Genomic DNA, 27,004 nt, shown 5'->3' on the forward strand with positions numbered 1-27,004 from the left:
CCAAAAGATTAATACTAAATTGTCAGAAATAGATAACACATTGGAAGGGCAAAGGAGAAGAATTGATGCGATGGAAGACAGAATTAAAAATTTCAGCTAATATGCCTGTCTTTTGTTCAGTTAGCAGCACAGGAGTGGGTTCAATTACAGACCTGAAGGGCAGCTAGGGGTCATAGTCTCAGGGTTTTATTTATGTATTTATTTTTTTAATGATTCTGAGTTTTGTTACACACTGTTCTCCCACTCTATCCATGATCTCCTACATAGGTCCCCCTCCGAGTAGTTGACAGTGGTAGCTGGACACCATCTATTTCTTCTGGTCTCATAGTTCTATAGGCTGAGGATTGCATCATGTACCAGTCACTTGGACTAATTGTTTCCATGCATGTTTGGTTTTCTTCATTATTCTTTGCTCTGGATGAGGAGAGACCCATCGTTGCATCTAGATGGCTGCTTGCAAGCTTTTAGAATCCCGGTCACTATTAATGAAAGTAGAATGTGGAACAATGATTTTGTGTAGGATGTTATGCCACTTAAACTTGATGTCTTCTGTGACTATGGTCCCAAGCCCACAGGTTCAACTACTCACTCCCTCTGGGTACCTGGCTGTGGCCAAGAAGTGACTACAACCTTGTCCCTTGTCAGCTCTGCTATTTACCTGGACATTCTTACAGAATATACCAATATACTGGTAGAAATATTATCTACCAACCCTATACATGGTCATGGGTACACTCCCCACCTGCATAGATATACCTAATAGTTCAGCCTCTCCACCCACCTATCCACCTGTCCATCAATGTTTGTGTTCACAGACAATGCAGTACTGTATGTACAAAAGGTTTCATCTTTGTTTTCTGTACCTCCTATGCACCTCTCTGTATCTTCCTCTTCCTCAATGACACCATGTTGACCACTCACATTTGATACATTGCCCTCCTCTTCACCCAAATCAATACTTGTCTCTACCTATCTAACATTGTTCCCTCCCCTGTTCTCCTACCCGTGGTAACCAACAAAGAACATGTCCTTCCATATATAAACCTTTCCTTGACTTTGTACAATCATGGAGTAATACAATATTTGTCTTTTTATGACTCACTTTTTTCACTCAGCATAATGTCCTCCAAGTTCATCCATGTTATGTGGTGTTTTGCAGATTCTACCTTATTCCTTAGGGTTGCATAGTATTCTGTTGTGTGTATATACCATAGTTTGGTTATCTGTTCTTCTGTTGATGGGCACCTAGGTTGTTTCCATCTTTTTCCTATTATAAATGGTGCCACAATGAACATGGGTGTGCATAAATCTGTTCTTATCCTGGGTCTCACTTCTTTAGTATATATACCTAGAAATGGAATGACTAGGTCAAATGGTATTTCTAATTCCAACTTTTTAAGGAATCATGATATAGCTTTCCACAGTGGTTCAATCATTTGAAATTCCATCCAGCAATGTATGAGAGTCCCAATCTCCCCACATCCTCGATAGCATTTGTTATTTTCTGTCTTGTGGAACTTTGTTACTAGTGCTGGAGCAAGATGGTATCTCATTGTTGTTCTGATTTGCATCTCTCTAATAGCTAATGATCATGAGCATTTCTTCATATGGTTGTTGGCCACCTGAATATCCTCTTTGGTGAAGTGTCTATTCATGTCTTCTACCCATTTTTAATTGTATTATTTGACTTTTTGTTGTTGAGGTGTAGGAGCTTTCTATAAATTCTAGAGATAAGTCCCTTTTCAGATATGTCATTGCTGAATATTCTTTCCCAATCTGTAGATTCTCTTTCGACTCTTTTGGAGAAGTCTTTGGAAGCACATAAAAATTTAATTTTTAGAAGGTCCCATTCATCTAGTTTCTCTCCTGCTGTTTGTGCATTTTGGGTTATGCTTGATAATCTATTTATGCTGTATATTAAGGCCCCTAAATTTTTTCCTAGTTTTTCCTTGAGGAACTTTATAGTTTTAGGTTTCACATTTAAGTGTTTGATCCATCTGGAGCTAGTTTTTGTGTATGTTGTGAGGTACACATCTTGTTTCATTTTTCTGTAAATGGATAGCCAGTTTTGCCATCATCATTTGTTAAACAGACTATCTATTCCCCCATTTAATTGATTTTGGTCCCTGGTCAAAGATCAGCTGACCATAGGTTGATGGATCTATATCTGGGTTCTCAATTCTATTCCATTGGTCTATGTGTCTATCATTGTACCAATTGTTGCACAATTTTTGTGAGTCAATATCAATATTTTTTTTGAGGATGCAGGGAAATTAAGGGAAAAGAAGGAGAAAAATAAAATTAAAAAAGTCTTCCACTAAGTTACTAGTAATACTGTTAACTAATAATATTATAATTCAATGTACAAACATTTTATAAAACAACTGCTAATATTAATATGGTTTAAGAAATATTGCATTTAAGCAGTTTCTAAGAATATATAATATTACAAGTTATTATTTGATTAAAAGTGATAATATAATTACTAAAGACTCTGGATGGTGTGATATTGGAGGAAGTCCCTGGTGGGGGCTGACATTGTGAGTTACCACGTTGGATAACACCAAACCTAGTGTACACTGGACCTAAACAGATGAATAATTTCATTCCCTTGGACAGAAGTTTTTCAGCTTCTCTAAGACATAAGAGTGGTCTTGTAGCATACTTTAGCCAATATTTTGTAAAGAAAAACTGGAAGAATGATTTCTGAGAAAGATATTGCATTTTGTTAAAAGACACAGGCACAGGAGGAAACTGACCTGAACCACACTTTTTCTTTCTTCTTGGTTTAATGTTGTCACATGAGAATATTTAATGTGGAGTTTCCAAAGCCATATTGAAGCCATGGAAGAATAAGCTTAAAGATATAAGCCAGCATTCTGAAGATGCAGCAGAAGAAATAAAAATAAAAGAGAATGCATTCTTGATAATAACCTTGAGTAACTATATAAACATAGAACAAATTTCCCTAGACCTGGTGTTATTTGGGATAATTAAATGGTTTTATTGTTTAAGGAATAGTTAGTTTTGTATTCTGTTAATTGTATTCAAATGATTTCCAGCTGTTTCACTTAAATTTATTCATGTACTGATCAATCATTTCAATACCTATATGGCAAAAGGACCATCATTAATCACTAAACTTATAACAAAGAAATGAAATTCCTTGATACTTTTATATTCTCCTTTTATTCACTAATCTTGATCTATGTGTGATTACAATAGTTTTTTTGCTTGCTGTTTAAGATGAAACAAGCTTAAGGTTGTTAAAAGTGTTAAAGATAAAAGAGCTCAATATAAACAACAATAACAAAGTCTTGATTGTATTCAGCTGCTACAATGAAGTTACAAAGGAGCAAAAGTCTTTAGACAACTTTAAATTACAGGGAAAGGAATTTGAATGAAAATTTTCATGTTGCCAGCTTTTATAAGGTGTTTTTTTTTTCTTTAGCTGCACTTACAAGTATTATCTTATATAAGCATACCCCATCTCATGTTGTTCTTTTTGTTGCGTGCCATTATTTCTATTCAGACTCATAGCTACCATATAAAAGTAAATGTTCTCCTAGAATGTAATCTTTATAGGACTAAATTGATTCATCTTTCTTCCCTTGGAGGGAGCTTTGGTGGTCTAGTGGTTAAAGCATTTGGCTACTAAACAAAAGTGGGTGGTTCAAATTCACCAGCTACTCCATTGAAGAAAGACGAGGCAATCTACTTCTAAAGATTACAGCCTTGGAAACCCAATGGGGTTGCTATAAATTGGAATCCACTTGATGGCAGTGGGTTTGGTTTTGGGTTTTTCTCCCTTGGAGCAGATGGTGGAATCTAACTTCAGAACTTTGGGCTAGCAATTGAGCAATTAACCACAGAGCCACCAGAGCTCCTTACCACATCCCATAGTTTATGTTAATATAATATAATATAATATAATATAATATAATCCCATAAATTATGTTATTTAGCTAGATAAGGGAATTGAGAGTCAGTCTTGCCAACTGTCATCCAGCCAGTGACCAGAAGTTCTGCAATTTGATAAACCAGTTGTCATGGAATTGAGTCCAGCTCATAATGACCTCACGTATTCAATGGCTGGAAGTTGATCACCACGTCTTTCTACTAAGGAGGATTTCTGCATGGACTAGTACCTCCAAACTTTCCATTGTCAGCTCAGCGTGTTAAGTGTTTACAATACCTAGAAACTCCTGGGATTTGATAGTCCGTGTTTTCCCCAAAGTGGATCTCTGCTCACGAAAGAATTTCTTGACTTCTAATTGACAGTTTAATTCCCAAAAATATGTTTCTAAATTGTCATTTTATTTCAAACATATGTAGTATTGTGTCTACAAACTGTCCTATTATAGTGGATTATCATTGAGAGGCAGTATACATCATGCTAAGGAGCGCAGGTTCTGAAGCAAGACTTCAAATCTTAGCTCCTTCTATTAAAAAGAGTATTACTTAGAGAAGTTAGTAAACTATTCTGAATCTCAGTTTCCTAATCAATAAGATGGCAATAGTAACAACATTTATTTCAATGGATTATTGTAAATATTAGGTGAACTAGTAGATATAAAGTGCTTAGAGGGTACCTGGAAAATACTAAACCCATTGCTGTCAGGTAGTTACCAACACATGGTTATCATGTGTGTCAGAATTGAATTATGCTCCATAAGGTTTTCAATGACTTGATTTTTCAGTAGATTACCAAGCTTTTTTTCAAGTTGACTCTGGAGCAAATACTAAGCATTAAATAAATACTGCTGCTTCCAAAACAAACACACTGCCATTGAATAACCCCAACTGGGTTTACAACTACAGAAATCCATTGGCTTTTCTTCCTCCCATGGAGCAACTGGTTGGTTTGAACCATCAACCTTATGATTAGAAAGGAAGTGCCTTACCCAACACACCACCTGAACTCCTTTTGCTGCTGCTGCCACTACTACTCAAAGCAAACCCACTGCCATCGAGTCAATTCCCACTTACTGTGACCCTCAGTGGGTTCTCAAGGCTGTAATCTTTACTGGCTTTACTGGGCGCAGATGGCTTTATTTTTCAACCACAGAGGAGCTGGTGGGTTCAAACCACCAATGTTTTGGTTAGCAGCCAAATTTATTAACCACTGCACCACCAGAGCCCCTTGTTGTTGCTGCTGCTACTACTAATACTAAAACTAATACTACTAAAATGAGAAAGAATGCTCGCATTGAAGTATCCTCATGTCTACTGGTATCATCTTGTTTTAAGGTTAGAGACACAGAACTCTCATTTAGCAAATGAAGAAACCGAGACCAAGGAAAGAGAAGTAACTAAATATAGTCCAGGACCATGAAAAATATATAGACTAGAGGCTGAGAGGTGCTATTAAAACAATTTGATGTGTGTTAAAAAATAAAAAGAAGGACAAGATGCTATAAAAGTTTAATATGAAAAGTCTAATTCATAATGAGCCAGGAGGGGAGGTGGTGCTTCAATTGAGATTTAAAGTACGAATATTTTTGTAATGGAAAGATAAGGACTTTTTTTTTTTTTTATTAATTAACTCATGAGAATATATTACAGGAAGTGTAAGAAAGCAGTTTGTGATTAATTGTCTGTAAACAAATTTGGATTATGTATTCAAACCAATAAACCAAACCAGTTATTGTTAAGTCAGTTCTGACTCATGGTGACCCTATCTGTCTCAGAGTAGAATTGAGCTCCATAAGGTTGTCAGTGGCTGTGATCATGCAGAAATGGGTCAGCAGGAATTTCTTCCACAGAACTACTGGGCAGATTAGCACCATCAGTCTCTTAGTAGTTGAGGGCTTAGCTGTTTTTGCTCCCCTCCCCAGGACTTCCTATATGTATTTAGAGGAGATAAATAACAATTTCCAAAAAAATTCTAGAAATTGACAAATGTGTAATTAGTGGTCTCCAAAATATTTGCGAGCACATGCATTGATGATATTAATGATAACACTGAATATTTATAATATATATGCACTTTGCAAACCCAAACTCACTGCCAACAAGTCAGATCTGACTCATTGTGACCCCTCCTTGGGTTTCTGAGGCAGTATCACTACGGAAGGAGATTACCCAATCTTCCTTCCGAGGAGTGGGTTTGAACCACCAGCCTTCTGGTTAGCAGTCAAATGCCTTAGGCACCACACCACTAGAGCTCCCATGTTGTTGTTGTTAGCTGCCGTTGTTTCCACCTCATAGCGACTCTATGCACAGCAGAAGGATTCCATGCCAACACCATGACCCTTGGTATACTTAAGCCCATTATCACAGCCACTGTGTCAATCCCTCTATCTGAAGGCCTTCCCCTCTTTTGTTGACCCTCCACCTTACCAAGCATGATATCCTTCTCCAGGGAATGGTCCCTTCTGACAACATGACCAAAGTAGGTGAGACAAGTCTGGCCTTTCTCGCTTCCAGGGAGCATTCCAGCTGCACTTCCTCCAGTACAGATTTGTTAGATCTTTTAGTAGTTCATGGTACTTTCAGCATTCTTCACCAGCACCACTACTCAAAAGCATCAACTCTTCTTCAGTCTTCCTAATTCATTGTCCAGCTCTCATATGCATATGAGGCGATTGAAAATACCATGGCTTGTGTCAAGCTCCCCTTAGTCCTCAATGAGACATCTTTGCAATTCACTTGAAAGAGGTCCTTTGCAGCTGATTTTCCCAGGGTTATATGTCATCTGATGTCCTGACTGCTGCTTCCACTGGCGTCGATTGTAGAAGCAAGCAATGTGAAATCTCTGACAACTTCAATCTTTTCTCCATTTATCGTGATGCTACTTATCGGTCCAGTTGTGAAGATTTTTGTTTTCTTTATCTTGAGATGTAATCCATACTGCAGACTGTACTCTTCAATCTTCATTACTAAGTGCTTCAACTCATTCTTACTTTCAGCAAGCAAAGTTGTGTAATCAGTCAGTTTGTTTTATTGTGGTGGTTTGAGTGTGCTCTGAGGCTTGAGGCTATGCCACCAGTGGTCAAGTGCTAGCAGTGTTGCACATGGTGCATAGGTTTCAATGTAGTTTACAGACTGACACAGACTGGGAAGAAGGAAGAGGCCATCCACTTCTCAAAGAATTGGCCAGGGAAAACCTTACAAATAGTAGAGAGTTCCCATACTGAAATAGTATAACATGCACCAATATATTATGTACGTCGTTGTTGTTGTTGTTGTGTGCCGTCGAGTCGGCCCCGACTCATAGTGACCCCTCCTTGGGTTTCCAAGGCAGTATCACTAGGGAATTATATTGCCCAACCTTCCTTCCGAGGAGTGGCTGGTGGGTTTGAACCGCCAGCCTTCTGGTTAGCAGTCAAGTGTCTTAGCCACTATGCTACCAGAATTTCTATTATGTATAGTATAAAATAATATTATAAAATAATATTAATTTAGCAAAAAAGTTACTTAACATTTGCCTTTTAGTATTTTCAAAGTTGGCTCCTGAAATCAGGTTATTTTACTTTTATTTTGTTTGAGGGGGAGGATTTTGCTATAAAATTTCAACTAAATTGAAAAAGGCATGAAGATAATAATTTTTAAAAAAGTGCTTCCCAGGTCCTTGATTTAGAAAATTTTTAACTTGTTAGAAAAATTTGTTTATAAGTTTTTCTAGTATACCTATGGAAAATATTTTACAAAAGGACAATTTACATGGTTTTCAGCAACAAAATCATATAATAATGATAGAAATATTTCCAAACATTCATTTTCAGAATAATCTCTTCATAACCCAATTTTCAACAAAAAGCATATATTTTCATGCACATTTTTACACCACCAACTTTTTTAGAGTTAAATTATACGTCTTTATTTTTATAAAATGTTTTATTATATAATCTTGAAATCTTCCTGTCTTTCTTCTCCTAAAAGGAGCCCTAAATTTAGACCATTTGCATTTTGTAAAAGAAACGTCACTAATTTTGAAACTTTCTAAAATTATCTGTCACTGGAAAACCTATGAATCTTTCTGTGGTGGTTATGTTTGTGTGTCAACTTGGCTGGGCCTGGTTAAGCAGCTAGGCAGGTGGTGGTAATTGTTCCCTGTGATAAGACTGGCAACCAATTCAGTGGTGGGATCTATCACAAACAGCTGAGTAGCTACTTTGGGTACGTGGTCTGCTTTCCCATATATAAGAATCAGCTTTGGGGATGGTCTTTAGCTTACGGCACACATGGACCCTGCATATAGCTGTGTCATTGGTCAGCAACCTGCCATGCTCTGCCAAACTGGGCACTTACAATGGACTTAAATTAGTGGCCTGCCGTGTGGTTTTGTAACATCAAAACTGTGTCTTTTTACTTGTCAACCTCGGGTTTGTCAACCTCAAGAGCCAGCAGTGGGCTGGGAGCAGGAGGCAGAGCTGGACCCCAAGGTTGAGGGGCTTTCACCCAGCTCCTACAGCCTGGCACTTTGAACTTGGACTTAAAGCCTCCAAACTGTAAAAGAATAAACTTCTGTTAAGGCCATTCTATTTGTGGTATATTCTTGTTAGAATGGCTCTAGGTAAGAATACTTTCATAAAATAATAATAATAATAAGTGTGTCTCTACATTTTATATTAAGAATAGTAAAGATTGTATTTATCTCACTTTGACTCCTCTTTTTCTTGCATATCACATGTCCTCAGGAAATACAGTTGGCTCTATCTGTCTAACATATCAAATATGATCTCACCTACCCATCATTAAGAATAGTTGCTATAGTCTCTAACTTGCATTATTGTAATAGCTTTCTCAGGAGAGCTCTGGTAGCATAGTGCCTAAGGCACTTGACTGCTAACCAGAAGGCTGGCAGTACAAACCCACCAGCGACTCCTCAGAAGGAAGATAGGGCAATCTACTTCTGTAGTGATACTGCCTCGGAAACCCAAGGAGGGGTCACTATGAGTCTGGTCTGACTTGACAGCACATAACAACAACAACAATAGTTTTTTCACATGGTTGCTGAATTCTGAACTTATTCTCCTCGATCTTATTCAACAAGATATTTGGAGTGATACTTTAAGAGGCATTAGACAGATCACACACTAATCTATTAAAAATATTGCAATATCTTCCCATTTTCATCAGAGGGAAAGTGAAATTAAAAGCCCTGACAACAACATGACTACTACAAGACCCTCTATGATCTGACACTGTTGTTGCTGTTGTTGTTGTTGTTAGGTGCCATCGAATCATCTCTGACTCATAGGGACCCTATGTTCAGTAGAACGAAACATTCCCAGTCTTGTGCCAGCCCCATGATTCTTGCAATACCTGAGTGCGTAGTTGCAGCCACAGTGCCAATCCACCTTGCTGAGGGCCTTTCCCTTTTTTGTTGACTCTCCACTTCACCATGTATGATATCCTTCTCCAGAGAAGATGGATGGTCCTTTCTTACAACATGACCAAAGTAAATGAGACAAACTCTGGCTATTCTCTCTTCCAAGGAGAATTCTGCTGAACTTCTTCCAGGACGGATTTGTTAGTTCTTTCAATAGTCCATGGTATTTCAGCATTCTTCACCAACACCACAACTCAAAAGCATCAACTCTTCTTCATTATTTACTGTCCAGCTCTCATATGTATATGAGGTGATTAAAAAATACCATGGTTTGTGTCAGGCACACCTTAGTCTTCAAGGAGACATCTTTGCTTTTCAGCACTTGGAAGAGGTCTTTTGCAACAGATTTGCCCAATGCTACACATCGCCTGATATCTTGACTACTGCTTCCATTGGTGTTGACTGTACAACCAAGTAATATGAAGTCCTTGACAACAATCTTTTCTCCATTTATCATGATGCTGCTTATCGGTCTAGTTGTGAGGACTTTTGTTTTCTTTATATTGAGGTATAATCCATACTGCAGACTCTAGTCTTCAATGTTCATCAGTAAGTGTCTCAAGTTATCCTCACGTTCAGCAAGCAAAGTGTCGTCAGCATATCACAGGTTGTTAATGATTCTTCCTTGAATCCTGATGCCATGTTCTTCTTCATATAGTCCAGCTTCTCAGATTATTTGCTCAGCATACAGGTTGAATAAGTATGGTGAAAGGACACAACCTTGATGCACCCCTTTCTTGATTTTATACCATGCAGTATCCCCTTGTTCTCTTCGAACTATAGCCTCCTGGTCTATGTACAAGTTTCTCATGAGTAAAATCAAGTGTTCTGGAATTCCCATTCTTCTCAATGTTATCCATAATTTGTTATGATCCACACAATTGGATTCTTTTGCAAAATCATTAAAACACAAATAACACCTTTCTGGTATTCTTTGCTTTCAGCCAAAATACTTCAGACATCAACAATTATATCCTTCATTCCACATCCTCTTCTGAATCCAGCTTGTATTTCTGGAAGTTCTCTGTCAATATACTGCTGCAACCATTTTTGAATAATTTTCAGTAAGATTTTACTTGCATGCAATATTAATGATATTGTTTGATAATTTCCACATTCTGTGGGAACACCTTTCTTTGGAATGGATACAGATATGGAACTCTTCCAGTTAGTTGGTCAGGTAGACCATCTTCTTTTGAAGTTTTCTGCATCATTCAATATTTCCCATAGAATCCTTTACTATTGCAACTGGAGGCTTATATTTTTTCTTCAGTTCTTCAGCTTGAGAAATGCTGAGCGTGTTCTTCTCTTTTGACTTTCCAACTCCATGTCTTTGCACATTTCATTATAATAATTGGCTTTGTCTTCTCGAGCTGCTCTTTGAAATCTTCTGTTCAGTTCTTTTATCTTGTCCTTTCTTCCATTTGCTTTAGCTATTCTTCATTTAAGGGTAAGTTTCAGAGTCTCTTCTGACATTCATTTTGATCTTTTCTTCCTTTCCTGTCTTTTAAATGACCTTTAGGTTTTTTCATGGATGGTGTTCTTGATATCATCCCACAATTCCTCTGGTTTTTGGTCATTGGTGTTCAATGCACCAAATTTATTCTTTAGATGGTCTCCATTCAGAAGGGATATATTCAAGGTCATATTTTGGCTCTGTGGACTTCTTTTAATTGTCTTCAACTTCACTACATAGCTTTTTCTCTCTGATCTCCTTACTTTCTACTCTCCCCCAGATGTCTCCAATCCAGACACTCCCTCCTGGTCTTCTAGCTGTTCATCCAACATTCTAAGCATGAGTCTGCTTTCTGGCCTCAATGGCATTACCTGGAGAGTTCTTGCTATCAGAATTTCAAATGACTACCTTCCTCAACTCTTCTTTGCTAAGATCTCATCTTCTCAGCAAAGATATTCAGACTACGCTGTTTGATATTACAGTTGGCCCTCCATTACTGCACTCTCTCTTCCACAATTCTCCCAATCCCACCTAGTCTTTTTTAGTTTTACCTTATGCACATTGCCAATTTACATAATGTATAATTTAAACATTTTGCATGCTTATTTTTTATTGTCTATTTCTATCTAATTGATTCTAGCCTACAACAAAGCAGAATATTTGGTTGTTTTTGTTGTTAAGGTCACTGATACAACTCATACATTTAGAACAATATCTAATACATAGTTGCCGTGTTCTGTGGAATCAGTCCCAATCATAATGACTCTATATGACAGTGTAGAACTTCCCCACAAGGTTTTGTAGGCTGTAATTTTAAGGCAGCAGATAGCCAGATCTTTTCTCACATAGAGTGGCTGGTGGGTTGAGGTAACTAGTAGTTCTCAATATATATTGCTTAATGAATTTATTGGTAATACTACATGTATTTAATTGGGACAAATAAAGTTCAAAATTCTTCAAGATGCCAAAATATTTTTACTGCCATTAATTTTTTTTTTAAATTTAACAAAAATAATTATATTATCAATCAAGCTTGTTATGTACCAGGCTTTGTTCTAAGAATTTTAATACTATTGATAATTTTAATTCTCATAGTAATCATTTTGTTCAGATATGTACTATTATTTTCCACTTTGTAAATACTAAAGTAAACAGAAAATAGAGGATACTAATGTTGTTTTCTCCAGATTGTAAAACTCTTCTTTTCCCATCAAGAGAGCTCAGGATGCTTGATCATTCCACATATAGATGAAATCAGGACTCCGATATTGGTCCATATATTAAATACGTATAAAAGTAATAAGATAAATTTGTGAAGATAAATATATAAACAGATGTCCTAATATTCTGTTGCCATAATAGATCATCTTCTACTCCACTGAGTTGCACTCAATCCACTCTGGAGGTTTTTTTTTTTATTTTTGCATTTGCAGCCATCATTCATTTAACTCAAGAAAAAACTTAACAAATTACTTCATCCACTAGTCTTAAAGGAATATGTTAAATAACAATGTTCAGGAATATATTAAAAGGGAAATGTATCCATTAAATGGTCATGTTTTTACCTTAAATAAATCTACATAAAATGTTAATTTAATAGTGTTAATTTTCATATAACTATCAATATTATTTTGTTAGAAAAATTGTTTCAAACATGGCTTTGATAAGTCCATGAGTCTTCAGTTTAGCTGGTGATTTTGATGCCTACCTCTGGTAGCATAGTGCCAAAGGCACTTGACTGCTAACCTGAAGGCCAGCAGGTCAAACCCACCAGCCACTCCTTGGAAGGAAGGTTGGGCAATCTACTTCCATAGTGATACCACCTCGGAAACCCAAGGAGGGGTCACTATGAGTCGGGTCCGACTCGATGGCACATAACAACAACAACAACCCTAGTAGAACTAAATGGGTCAGTTTTGATCCATTGGATGCCTCTGTAAGATTTTTTTTTTTTTTTTAAATAAGAGATTCTGATACTATCAGTTGAAAATTTCTGAGAAGTGTTCCAGTGAACACTACTAAATTTTGTCAAATATTAGACCGTGCTTTGTTGTTGTGTTATTCAAATGATTAAGCCTGAGCCTTCTTCTCACTGTTTATTGAATTATTCAGCATTTCCAAAAATGAACCCTTTTAAATAAATTAATATGTACATTGTTAGGTCTGAGACTTAATATTTCTTCATTTTCCATGTATATGTTCCTTTTGGGGGCTCTGGTAGCCTAGTGCCTAAAGCACTTGCCTGCTAACCAGAAGGCTGGTGGTTCAAATCCACCAGCACCTTCTCAGAAGGAAGGTTGAGCAATCTACTTCCATAGTGATACCGCCTCAGAAAACCAAGGAGGGGTTGCTAGCAGTTGGGTCTGACTCAATGGCACATAACAACAACAACATGCTACTTTTATTGTTATATATCATGACTTATTGACTTTTCACTGCATTCCTTTTTAAAATATTCAGAATATACTAGAGTGCATAATAAAATTTATTTTCTATTTGCTATAGCTTTATAGGGAGCTCTGGTGGCATAGTGTCTAAGGCATTTGACTGCTAACCAGAGGGAGGGTGTTCAAACCCACCAGCCCCTCCTCGGAAGGAAGGTTAGGCAATCTATTTCCATAGTGATACTGCCTGGGAAACCCAAGGAGGGGTCCCTATGAGTTGGATCCGACCCCATGGCAATGAGGTGTTTTTTTTGTTTTGTTTTTTTGCAAAGCTTTATAGATATTACATAGACTATTTTTTCTTTATTTTGTATTTGTAATCATCATTTAGGGACACAATTTACTTATACTAAAAGATTTTTTTTGCTTTGTTGATGTGTAAACTTTAGCTTATTATCTCAAAGTACATAAATTTAAACCAGAGCCACTGCCAATGCATTCTTACTGATAGCAACCCTATAGGATGAACTAGAACTGCCCTCATAGGGTTTCCAAAATTGGAAATCTTTACAGAAGGAGATTGTCACATTTTTCTCTAGGTTTGAACTGCCCGCCTTTTGGTTAGCAGGTGATAACTTTAACAACTGCACCACCAGGGCTCATTTGCAAAGCATATAGTGTTATACATATTAATCAATAATCCTTGAGGGGAAAAACAACAATAAATTAAATATATATATATATATGTCACATTGGTCATGAAACAGTTATACCATCAACTTGTATAAAGATAGCTTATTTTATAAAGGTGAAATACTGATTATAAAGACAATAATATACAGAACTTGGGGTTTAGTCTTGACATGAAAGAACAGTGAAGCACAGCTTGTTTATCAGTCAGACAAGGAGAGTACCAGCTGGCTAATTAAGTGAACCTAATTTAAACTAATGATGTAGATTCTCGAGATAATATGCTAAGGGCTGGAGGAGACTGCTGATGATACTTAAGAATACTCCCGAGGTGTGACTATAAGCCACTTCTGCATCGAAGCAGAAACTGATTTTGCTCTACAGAAGACAAAATGAGGTCAATTGTTTATTAGTTAATCTTTTATACAGCAAGACAGCACCTGTATATCAATCTTAGTAAATGTTAAATAGTAAGAAAAGCAGTAAGTGAAGCCATTTGAAGTTTAAAGCCACAGTGAGGTTATTTATCCCATTAAAATACTATGACCTTTCACTGTTTTACTGAAAATAGTGATAGTTCTACGTATCTACTAAATCCAAATGTACCTGCATTCTCCTAATAGTAACGATTTATCACAAAGTTGGTAAAAACTTTTATTGTCAAGGAAATATCTGTTATGTTAATAATAAGATGTAATAAGTGGAGTTCAAATTTTAAAACTGGGTAGTTCCAAAATGCATGTTAACTACCAACCCACACAATCAAATACATAAAAAAAAAAAAAAAGAAAAGGTCAGAAATATATATTTATTTTTCTTAGATGAAGCAAGATAAAATACAAATAACTCACTTTAATTGGATTTAAAGAGACCAAGTGTGAGAGATTAAATAAGTGTAACATTTCTTTTTTTTTTTTTTCCATTTTTTTTTTCCTCATTTCAAGAAAAAGGCATTTTGATTTTGGAGTATACCTACAACTAGCTCTTGTATTTTGTATAATGTTTAGGAGATGAATAGCTCAATTTGAATTATGGTTAGTATTCTTAGTTGTCTCTGCATCATATGCACAGGTTAGAAAGAAGTAAGTAGATACAGTACACATGAAGTGCAGCTGCATTTGTATGTAAGGAAGGCTATCGTTGATTCTGGCCTCAGTATAGTAAAGATGACAAATAGGAAATGATTCCTTACTTTTTACAAAACGATACCATCACAGTGACCTATAGAACACAGTAACAATGTCCATATGCTCTCTAAGGCTGTAATCTTTACAGATGTAGATTTCCACATCTTTATCCCATGGAATGACTGGTAAGATTTGAACATCTAACCTTCCGGTTAGCAGCTGAGTGCTTAACCACTGCATCACCAGGGATCCTATCATAATAGCAGGACAATATTCATAGACACACACACACACACATATATATATACACACACACATATATACATATGCCATCAAGTAGATTCTGACTCATACCAGTCCTATAGGGCTTCCAAGACTGTAAATCTTTATGGAAGCAGACTGCCTCATTTTTCTCCTACAGAGCAGCTGGTGGGTTCAAAATGCCAACTTGTTGGATAGCAGCCCAGTACTTTAATCATAGTGCCATTAGAGCTCCTCAAGACATATATAAGAATGTGTTATTTCATCCATCAGATAGTGGACTTATGGGACTCATACTAAGAGGTGCACAGGCTGAAATTACAGAGTTGCAAAAAAAAAAAAAAAGAATTGGGATGACTTCAAAGATAATACATTTTATTTATTTTAAAAGAAAAATCTCATATATTTTAGTGGTCTCTATCTAACATTTGAGGTTTCTATTTATAGTCAACTATAGGCCTTAAGATTGACTGTACCAACTATAGAAATTCTCATTTCAAAAACTAAAATGATCTTTATTATTATTTTTTTATAGTCTGTCATAGAATGGTCCGAATCCTTGAAGCAGCTACTCCACTTTCCTTCATTTCATCAAGGAATTCAGCAGCTTCCATAATTCAAAGCCCTTTTTGTTATTGACGGAGAAGTTATATTCAATTCCATTTATATACCATTTCAGAGCTTGCTATGTGAGAAACCTTCATAGAACAAAACTGCTTCTGCCTTTTGTTCCCAGGATTAAATGTATCATATCTGATACATTGTACTTGGTGCCTCCTGTTCTACAAATGGAGGGCTGCAACAGAAGGTGAAGCAATAAGGCTGATAAATGTCAGTGTGGAGCAAGGTGTATCAAGAGAAGGTTAGGATGAAACAAAATGTGTATGAACATCTGAATACAAAACAATTTGCTCTATAAACTTTCACTTGAATAACAATAAAAGTTATAAAATAAGAGCTTAAAAAAAAGAGAGAGAGAGAGAGAAAGTTGGAGTTTGTTTTTATAGCAGAATATCTGGGAACATACAAAGACTCTGAGAAAAACCCAAATCATTGTAGAAGGTCTAAAGTGGCTTCTCAGTTTGCTGTTAGTAAGCCTTACCCCTCAGTACACTGGGGATGATAGCCCCAAAGCCATGGAAGTTATTTGGGTGACTCATTGCCATCCAGTCAACTCCAACCAATAGCAACCCTGTATGACAAGGGTGTAATCTTTATGGAAGGCTCCCTGGTGGCATAGATGTTCAGTGCAAGACTTTTAAACAGAAGGTTGGTGGTTCAAACTCTGCAGGAGAAAGAATTGGCAGTCTGTATCCATAAAGATTCCAAAATCCATTGCTATTGAGTCAATTCTGACTCAGCGACCTTTAAGGAGATAGTAGAACTGCCCTCATGAACTTTCCAAAGTTGTAAATCTTTACGGAATCAGCAACCACTTCTTTCTCCCATAGAGTGGCTGACGGATTTGAAACACCAGTCTTTGGATTAGCAGCTAGTGCTTTAATCACTGCACCACCATAGAGCTTATCCAAGGTTCCTCAGTGTGGGCAAAACAAGATGTCAACCATCAAGTCAATGAAAATAACATATTTTTTGTTTATTACATCTTATCAAACTGCCTGGTAAAATATTGCTTTAATATTTAGTAGAACTTTACTAAAACAAATTCTGGGACAGAATTTCTTGTTTCTATCTTCTTAAAACAGTTTATCTACTTAGTTAGAACTATTCTTTTTTTATTTCTTCTTGGCAAGCTATTAACTTATCTTCTCCATTAATTTATGCTTTTAAAATACATTTTCAAATTTATCATTATGATTATATCTTCAAAATTTTCATAGTCATTTTTTACTTTTTGATAGGACTATAGTTATGCCTAGGAGCTCTGGTAGCATAGTGGCTAAAGCACTTGACTGCTAACCAGAAGGCTGGTGGTTCAAACCTACCAGCCACTCCTCAGAAGGAAGGTTGGGCAATCCTACTTCCATAGTGATACTGCCTCAGAAACCCAAGGAGGGGTCGCTATGAGTCGGGGCTGACTCGACGGCACATAACAACAACAACATAGTTATGCCTAAGGCATTTGACTGCTAACCAGGAAAGCTGGTGGTTCAAACCTGCCAGCAACTCCTTAGAAAGAAGTTTGGTCAATGTACTTCCATAGAGATACTGCCTTGGAAACCAAAGGAGGTATCTCTATGAGTTGCAATCGACTCAATGACAGTGAGTTTGTTTGCTTATTGCTATTATTTTTAATAGTTGTTATACATTAGGGGAAAAAAAAAAAAAAAACCTCTGATAGTGTTAATTGTGACCTTTGTCCTCATTGTTTGCAAAAATTCCTAGATTTTCATTTATTTTATGAGTCTTTTTAAGAAATCTTTTTTTGTTGTTTGTTTCTATAGATGATTCCACTATATATATATTTAATATTCTGCTTTTCTTCAACTAAATTTTGCTGAGTGGTTAAATCTTTATTGAAGGAAGACTGGACTATCAACTTCCATAAAGATTTAGCACCTCAGAAACCCAAAGAGGGTCACCATGAGTGAGAATTGACTCAATGACAGTGGATTTGGGTTTTGGGTCTTGATATGCATATGGTTATAATTGAGAATAGATTGTCTTGTTGTGTTAACGAGGCAGGATTAATGTAATTTGTGGCTTGAGTCAATCTCTTTTGAGATATAAAAGAGCTTAAACAACAAATGAATAGAAGTAGAGATGGAAGGAAGAGAAATGTTAAATGATGTGAAGATTCCCCAGGAGCAGAAGCTCAAAGAGACAAGGGCCTTCCTCAAAGGCCAACATAGATAGAAAGTCTTCCCTTATAGATGGGACCATGATTTCTGACTTCTAGTTCCTAAACTACAAGAAAATAGGTATCTCTTTGTTAAAGCCACTCATTTGTGCTATTTCTGTTATAACAGCACTAGATAACTAAAAGAGAATTTGCTACTGAGAAGTGGTTTAAACTGCCAGTTTTCTGGTTAGCAGTCAAATGTCTTACACACTAAACCACCAGAGCTCCCATATTTAGTGTCAGGGGAATTTAATTTATCCACTCAGAAGCATATAAAATGAAGTATATAATACAATTGATTATTATGTTACACATGGTACTAGTAGACTGTGTTACATGGTAATGTGTAAACTTGGAGATATTAGAATTTTCTAGTACAATGGATATTCATCCTTTTATTCATGATTATACTATACATTCTTATGTTAAAAATTGAACAATTAGATTGTTCACCCATGTAACTTTGTTACCCTGCAATTTTCAGAGCTTTCTAGTAGAAACACTTTTTTTTTATTTTATTTATGAAACCAAAAACCTCTTATCATGAACACAAAATTATTTACAGGATGGCTGGATGAATGGGTGGATGGGGAGATGAATTCATATGAAGTTTTTAAGGGCTACTGGAATGGGAGATCTAACTTTAAACTATTTAGCAAATCTTATATTTCTTGTCAGGAATCAAGATTAAAAGGACTAACAGCTGCTTCATGAATCTATTTAAAACTGATATTCACACAATATGCATGTGTAAATGTAAGGAATGGTTAGATTCCACTGCCTCTCAGAAATTGTGATAGCAGACAAATATATAGCACTTCCATACACCACGTTCTATTATAAATATTTTATTTGCACTAATTATATGATCATCCTTAATTTTATGATACATTTAATTACTGTCCACATTTAATAGATTATACATATCTCGTGAAACTATGCTAAATGTATTTCCTCCTAGATGAGAAGCAATGTACCATAATAGCCCAGAGACCAGATATTGAAACCAGGTGGTATAGGTGCATATTCTGCTCTGAGAGCTGATAACTGTGCCACTGTAGCACAAGTTGCACAGACATAGATTTTGCAGGAAGCAAAAGAGTTAGTGACTCAAATCTTAAATATGAAATCAGGGGATCATGAAAATATGTCCATGGCAATGCTTACTGGAGAAATTTTCTTTATCATTGACTTATGTACATGTAACTTGTTTTTTCACTGGTTTCTAACAAAACCTACTAGGCTAAAATCATCTAGTAAAACTTACTATTGTCTTCTGTTTTTATTAAGAATCAGATGAGACAGATTTAATCTTTATTTTTTCATGATAACTTAAAATAACTTACTTTTGACTGAATTTCTCCTTGCTCTGGAAAGAGTAAACAATCATGGCAATGGTATCTATAGAACTAACCAAAAAAAACAAACTCACTGCTGTCGAGTCAGATCTAACTCACAGGAACCCCTCTTTAGGTTTCCAAGGCAGTATCACTATGGAAGTAGATTGCTCCATCTTCCTTCCAAGGAGTGGCTGGTGGGTTTGAACCATCAGCCTTCTGGTTAGCAATCAAATGCCTTAGGCACTATGCCACCAGAGCTTCCATGTATGGAACTACACACTTTAATATTACCATGTGATGATAGATCTAATTTTTAAAAGAAAAATATTTAAATTACTTCTTTAATTCATAAAGCTCAAGGGAAAAAAATGAGAGGAAAACTTCCAGAAAATACATAACTTTTTCAATTCTCCATGTGATAAAATTAGTTATCAATGATATTTGAAGGACAATATAGTAGCTACCAGGAAGAACTACTGAATTAGCTAAATTAAAAAAAAAAAAAAAACTTATTTTTAAAAGTAAAAACATAAGTACCTGAACAACTTTTTGGGACTGCACATCGACAATAAGAATTCTGTCCAAAGTTGGCTGTGCAACATATATGAATTTGTCTTTGACATTAACAGCTGAGGCCCACATGCATTTCTGAACTTCATCTCCATCAGCTTTAGGACAGACTTCATCCTGTAATTTAAGACACAGAAAATGAATGATAATTTTAAATTATAACATATAGATACCACAATCTTATGGATAAAATTAACGATTGGTACTTCACTACTTTCTGCATCAAAAATGAAATAAAATATAAGGGGTTAAATTAATGCAAATATATAGAAAGTATATTTTGATCCATTAAATCTGATTAGAAATCAATGTAATTGAGAAAAATTTAAAATATATTTCATAAGGCCTTTGTTTTTCTAGCAGTAGAATTTCATTACTAATTGTTTATACATAGCTGTTTGTTTATACATAACAAACAATACATTAGAAATCCACTGTTATCTCTAAAATCTCCAAATGTGTTTAAGTATTTTTAAAGAGAGTAAATTGCACACTGTAGTATATTCAGAGATTCCAAAACACTCTTGGCTGCCTTTCTCCTGACTCTCCATGGTGTTAGACCATCTAAATAATTTGTCAAAATCTATGAAATCCACAGGAAAATCATTAAATAAAACTTCTTATTTGTGGTGAATCAGAAGATTAGAGAAATTAATATGTAACTACCTATTACAATGGTTATTTTTTTCTTCTAGTTTGATAATTAATCACAATCTGTTATCATGGCCAAGATTAAAAACCCTTTAATCTGTTTCAGATTTGTTATCAGACCCTTTTACCTTAGAAGTGCCTTTAGTTGAAGATTTTACAGTTTGTGCCAGATAATCACAAGTTGGGCAAAAACACCCCCTATTTCCTTCTTCACTGCACATTATGAATAAATGAATGGTGAAGGTAAACATAAGCCTTTGGGATTTATCCTGACAGACATATCACATGTAGCAGTAATTACAAAATGTTATCTAGCTCAATATTTTTTTTTTTCAGATTTTTTTTCTCCCCACTAGTGTACTAGTATGCCATTTCAATCAATTTGCTCATAGTTAGAAAATCAACAAGATAATGGTAGATTTGTTAAATTTTACATAAAATATATAATGATAAACATTTATTTATATAATGATAATGATATAATGACAAACAAGTATTCCAATATTTCATTAAGTCTGATAATTGATAGCTGATGTCTAATTTCATGAATTTGTATACTCCAGTCTCTACTTTCCAAGTTAAATTGGACTACTCTCTTTGTTCTCTAGTTCACATAAAAATATAGTCTTTTCAGCAGAGATCCTATTCAGGACTTTATTTAATAAACAGGAAACAAAATCAACAACACACATTATTAGCACAGTTATGAATTTATTTTTACTTTAAGACAATATCTGACAGTAAATAAAATCAATAAAAATTTGACCTTTAGTCACTGTCCTAGTTCTCTAGTGCTCTTATAATAGACGTACCACAAATGGATGGCTTTAACAAACAGAAATTTATTCTCTTACATTTTAGGAGGCGAGAAGTCCTAGTTCAGAGTGCTGGTTCTAGGGGAAGATTTTCTCTCTGCATGTCTCCTGTCCGAGGAGGATGTCAGTGCAGGGACCCTCAGTTGAAAGTATCCACTTCTGGCTCCTCTATCTTGGTAGTAATAGGTCCCCCTACTCTCCTCCCTTCTCTCTTTTCTTATCTCTTGTAAGAAAAATGACATTGCAGACCACACCCAGGGAAGATCCCTTTCCATGTATCAGTGCTGTGATGGGACTATGATTATTTCAATTTACCTTAATCTTAATCCTTTTACACCTGATTGGGTTATCACATCAGATCACATCATGGGATTTCATTACTTCACACAGGGTGTCTGCCACATTGCATCATTACAAAACTTCTAACCCACTGAGAAGCATGGCTCACAGAAGTTGAGAAAAATTTCAGAAGGACTGTGGTGTAGTGGATTACTTGATAAAGCTTTTCTTCTTGTTGTTCTGTGCTGTCGAGTCGTTGCCGATTCATAGCGACCCCATGCACAGCAGAACGAAACACTGCCCGATCCCGCACCAGCCCCACAATCCTTGCTATACTTGATCCCATCATCGCAGCCACCCTATCAATCCATCTCGTTGAAGGCCTCCCCCTCTTTCATCGACCCTCCACCCTACCAAGCATGACATCCTTCTCCAGGGAATGGTCCCTTCTGACAACATGACCAAAGTAGGTGAGACGAAGTCTGGCCATTCTTGCTTCCAAGGAGCATTCTGGCTGCACTTCCTCCAGGACAGATCTGTTAGTTCTTTGAGCAGTCAACGGAACTTACAGCATTCTTCACCAGCACCACAACTCAAAAGCATCAACTCTTCTTCGGTCTTCCTTATTCATTGTCCAGCTCTCACATGCATACCAGGCGATTGGAAATATCATGGCTTGTGTCAGGCGCACCTTAGTCCTCAAGGAGATATCCTTGCTCCTCAGCACTTGAAACACTTCCTTTGCAGTTGACTTTCCCAATGCTACACGTCGTCTAATGTCCTGACTGCTGCTTCCATTGGCATCGATTGTAGAACCAAGCAATGTAAATTCTTTGACAACCTCAATCTTCTCTCCATTTATTGTGATGCTGCTCATTGGTCCAGTTGTGAGGAATTTTGTTTTCTTTATGTTGAGATGTAATCCATACTGCAGACTGTATTCTTCAACCTTCATCAGTAGGTGCCTTAAGTCATCCTCACTTTCAGCAAGCAAAGTTGTATCATCTGCATATCTCAAGTTGTTAATGATTCTTCCTCCAATCCTGATACCACGTTTTTCTTCATAGAGTCCAGCTTCTCGGATTATTTGCTCAGCATATAGATTGAGTAAGTGTGGAGACAGAATACAACCCTGACACACTCCCTTCTTGATTTTAAACCATGTAGTGTTCCCTTGTTCTGTTTGAACGACAGCCTCCTGGTCAAGGTACAGATTCCTCATGAATACAATCAAGTGCTCGGGGATTCCCATTCTTCTCAATGTTGTCCACAATTTGTCATGATCCACACAATCAAATGCCTTTGCATAGTCAATAAAACACAAGTCAACATCTTTCTGGTATTCCCTGCCTTGAGCCAAGATCCATCTGACAACAGCTATGATATCCCTTGTTCCACGTCCTCTTCTGAATCCGCCTTGAACCTCTGGAAGTTCTCTGTCAATATACTGCTGCAAACGTTTCTTAATTATCTTCAGTAAGATCTTACTTGCATGTGATATTAATGATATTGTTCTATAATTTCTACATTCTGTGGGATCACCTTTCTTTGGAATGGGCACAAATATGGCTCTCTTCCAGTCAGTTGGCCAGGTAGCTGTCCTCCTAATCTCTTGGCATAACTGAGTGAGTGCCTCCAATGGGGCATCTGTTTGTTGAAATATCTCAATTGGTATGCCATCAATTCCCGGAGCCTGTTCTTCGCCAGTTCTTTCATTGCAGCTTTCACTTCTTCCTTCATTACCATTGGTTCTAGATCATATGCCACTTCCTGAAATGGATGAAGATCCATCAGTTCTTTTTGGTACAGTGACTCTGTGTATTCCTGCCATCTTCTCTTGATGTTTCCTGCATCATTCAATATTTTGCCCATAGAATCTCTCAATATTGCAACTCGAGGCTTCAATTTTTTCTTCAGTTCTTTCAGTTTGAGAAATGCTGAGCGTGTTCTTCCTTTTTGGTTTTCAGACTCCAGGTCTTTGCACATTTCATTCTAGTAATTGGCTTTGTCTACTCGAGCTGCTCTTTGAAATCTTCTGTTCAGCCCTTTTACCTTTTCATTTCTTCCATTTGCTTTAGCTATTCTCCGCTCAAGGGCAAGGTTCAGAGTCTCCTCTGTCATTCACTTTGGTCTTCTCTTCTTTTCTTGTCTTTTTAGTGATCTCTTGCTTTCTTCATGGATAATGTTCGTGATATCTTCCCATAATTCATCTGGCTTTTGGTCATTGGTGTTCAATGCATCAAATCTATTCTTTAGATGATCTCTAAATTCAGGAGGGATATATTCAAGATCATACTTTGGCTCTCTTGGACTTGTTTCCACTTCAACTTCAAACTGAATTTGCCTATGAGCAGTTGATAGTCTGTTCCACAATCAGCTCCTGGCCTGGTTTTGGCTGAAGAATAGCTTTTCTAGCCATAGTCTTTTTTACTCCCACTGGGTTACTGAGTGGGACCATGCAAATAAGATGTATAGAACTCTGGTGTTGGGATTGGTTAGTTTTGTCACTCTGCCAGACTTAAAATGAACCCCTCCTAGAGGCAGAAAGGGGGCTCTCACTGCCATCAAGAGAGAAGAACTGGGGTTGGAGTATACCACTTCCTTGGGCCCAAGATCCCTATACTGGGCCTCCTTGATAAAGACTCTGGAAGAGATGCCTCAGCAGAGACACTATGGTAGAAATGCCTGACAGAGAGACAATGGCAGTGGAACCAAGAGACATAAGACCAAGCAGTGACTGTATCAACTCATGAGAGTGGGAAAGCTGAGTGTCCTTGGGCAGGAGTGGGGTGGCCCTGGGTGTACCTATCAGCAGAGCTAAAAGAGCTTTGTAACACTTGCCCAAGCAGGGCAGAGAACTGGCCAAGAGGCTAAGGGTCAGAGAGGTGAGCCTGAGGGCATCCTCATAGAAGAAATGTATCCTGTGTGTGTTCCTCAACCTGAATTGTAGCCTGTTACTTCCCTAACAAACCCTATAATCATGAGTAGCCTGTTACTTCCCTAACAAACTCTATAATCATGAGTATTCTCTGTGAGTTCTATGTGGTCATTGCAATAAATTATTGAACCAAGCAAAGAAGTAGTAAGTACCATTGGAGAGAAGGTTGGTGTCAGAGTTCGTAAAAAGGTTGGAGGGTGGTGGTACGTCTGGTCTTATAGGAATAAGCCTTGGACTATTGATGGTGACTCTGTCTCCCCCTCCTGAGGTTGAAGGAGTCAGATGATGCCCCCCCATGCCCTTTTTGTAAGGACACAATGCAATCCATGACAGTCACTAAACTGAATACTTAAGTAATTTTTATTATGTGTGATATCACAAATACAGTAGATTTTTTAATTTGTATAAAATATGAAAATGATGTAAAAATCAGGAGTGCCTAAGACATTTGACTACTAACCAGAAAGGAGCTCTGGTAGCATAGTGGCTAAAGCACTTGACTGCTAACCAGAAGGCTGGCGGTTCAAACCCACTAGGCACTCCTCAGAAGGAAGGTTGGGCAATCCTACTTCCGTAGTGATACTGCCTCGAAACGTCGCTATGAGTCGGGGCTGACTCGACGGCAAAACAACAACAACAACAACAACAGAACATAAGCAGGGAAACTGAAAACTAAATACCCAATAAATGGATGCCTCAGGTACTTTGAGACTTATGAGCTTTATTTCATAAACTAAAATAAACTTCTGAAGTTTGAAATCTATCCACTAGTTGTAATATCACTCATAATTTTCTACTAAAAGATCATATTTTATGTCAAACTTCTTTCTTCCATAACATCATGCATGCTTTGAAAAGCACCTATTTAGTGAGAAAGAAATAGTATAAAAAATATCTACTTGAGAGTCATGGAGAGTTTGGACCTGAGTTTGATGAAAAGCTCTGAATATAGGAAAATTATTTATAAAATATTTGCTGTTGTGTAAAAGCTACCAAGAAAATCTGCCAAAATAATGGAACGTGTGAGTGACCTGACACATAACTGTCAGCCAAACAACGGCTGAACCAGGGGCAATTTCCACCCCTTTGTTTGCTATAAAACTATTCAACAGGAAAATAAACTGCTCTACTGGGAATTATTTCCTATTTGTATGCTGTCCCTATAAGACATCCCTGACCAGACTTAAAATCATTTTTACAAAGCCATTAAAAGTTTCCTGACAGTCACTCGCCCTGAAGTTTCTTTGCTTCACTTTATGCCATTATTTCTGATTATAGTCTATTAGATCCCATTTCATAATAGCACTCATATTTTTCCAGATTACATAGATTAATATTTATTCCTGGGCATGAGGGTTGTAGAGGAATGTTTTTACATGCATTAGACATTTAATGGCATAAAATAAATGCTAAAAGTTATCAGAGATGAAAAATACTATGAAGATAATACATTCTGATGAAGACATTTTCCAGAGATAAAGAGATCATTAATCTTTTTTTAATAGAAATGTATACTTGCATTTAGAATGAGAGGAATTAATAAGATATTTAGAAATAATGAGGATAAAAGTCAATATTAAAAAAAAAATCTAGTTCACAATTAGAATTTATCTAATTTCCTTTGGGTCATTTTCATATTCTCTCATTATTCCCCAAGTCCTTTCCAAAATTTTAAAATATAAGATCTATTACTACAATGGTATACCTTTTGATATAGCAATTAAAATAGTGTTAATGGTACCTTATTTACAAAACATAGTAAAATCTGACAGGTAAGTGTATTAATGTGTTTTCTACAAGGACTTTGCTATTTTGATATATTTTAATAATTATCTATTAGAAATAATTTGTCCTAAAAGTGTAAAATTCCCACCCCTTCTTCATAGTTCTCTTCCTACCCTCACTCTCAGTGCATCTATGCCATGGAGTCTCCTCATGATATTTGGCATAAGTGTCTCCAGTTGTTTTTTTTATTTTTTTCTGCATCCAACTTAAAAAAAAATCTGTTTCTATCTTGCTTTTTCATCCTTTTCTCTGTCCTTAGAATATTCATCTCCTCTCATCTGCCTTCAGAAAGTTCTGCCCTATATTTCATTTATAACTTTAATTACAATAATTCAAACACACATATTCTCATCCAAGTCTAAATGTAATCCAAAAAGTAAATAGAAAATAAATTAAAGACAAAGTACACATGGATAGATATAGACACAGATATAAAATAGGCAGATATGCAGCTATATAGATATATAAAGTTCCATTTATATTAACCTGAAACCAAACCCACTGCCATCACACTGATTCTAATTTATAGTAAGCCTTTATATCAGTAGATTTTTCTTTTTTTTTTTTT

General features: G+C 36.4%; 1 protein-coding gene across 1 annotated transcript in view; it reads right to left on the bottom strand.

Moving 5' to 3' along the window:
- Positions 1 to 27,004, bottom strand: part of FSTL5 (follistatin like 5) — an 813,440-nt gene that overhangs the window by 126,577 nt on the left and 659,859 nt on the right. The window contains exon 11 of the mRNA XM_007955717.1: positions 19,936 to 20,085. Within this exon, the coding sequence (XP_007953908.1) occupies positions 19,936 to 20,085 (150 nt within the window). The remainder of the gene's footprint in view (positions 1 to 19,935; positions 20,086 to 27,004) is intronic.

Source organism: Orycteropus afer, unplaced genomic scaffold, assembly GCF_000298275.1.
Source record: "Orycteropus afer afer isolate SDZICR_OR568_19922 unplaced genomic scaffold, OryAfe1.0 scaffold00535, whole genome shotgun sequence".
NCBI classification, from domain to species: domain Eukaryota; kingdom Metazoa; phylum Chordata; class Mammalia; order Tubulidentata; family Orycteropodidae; genus Orycteropus; species Orycteropus afer.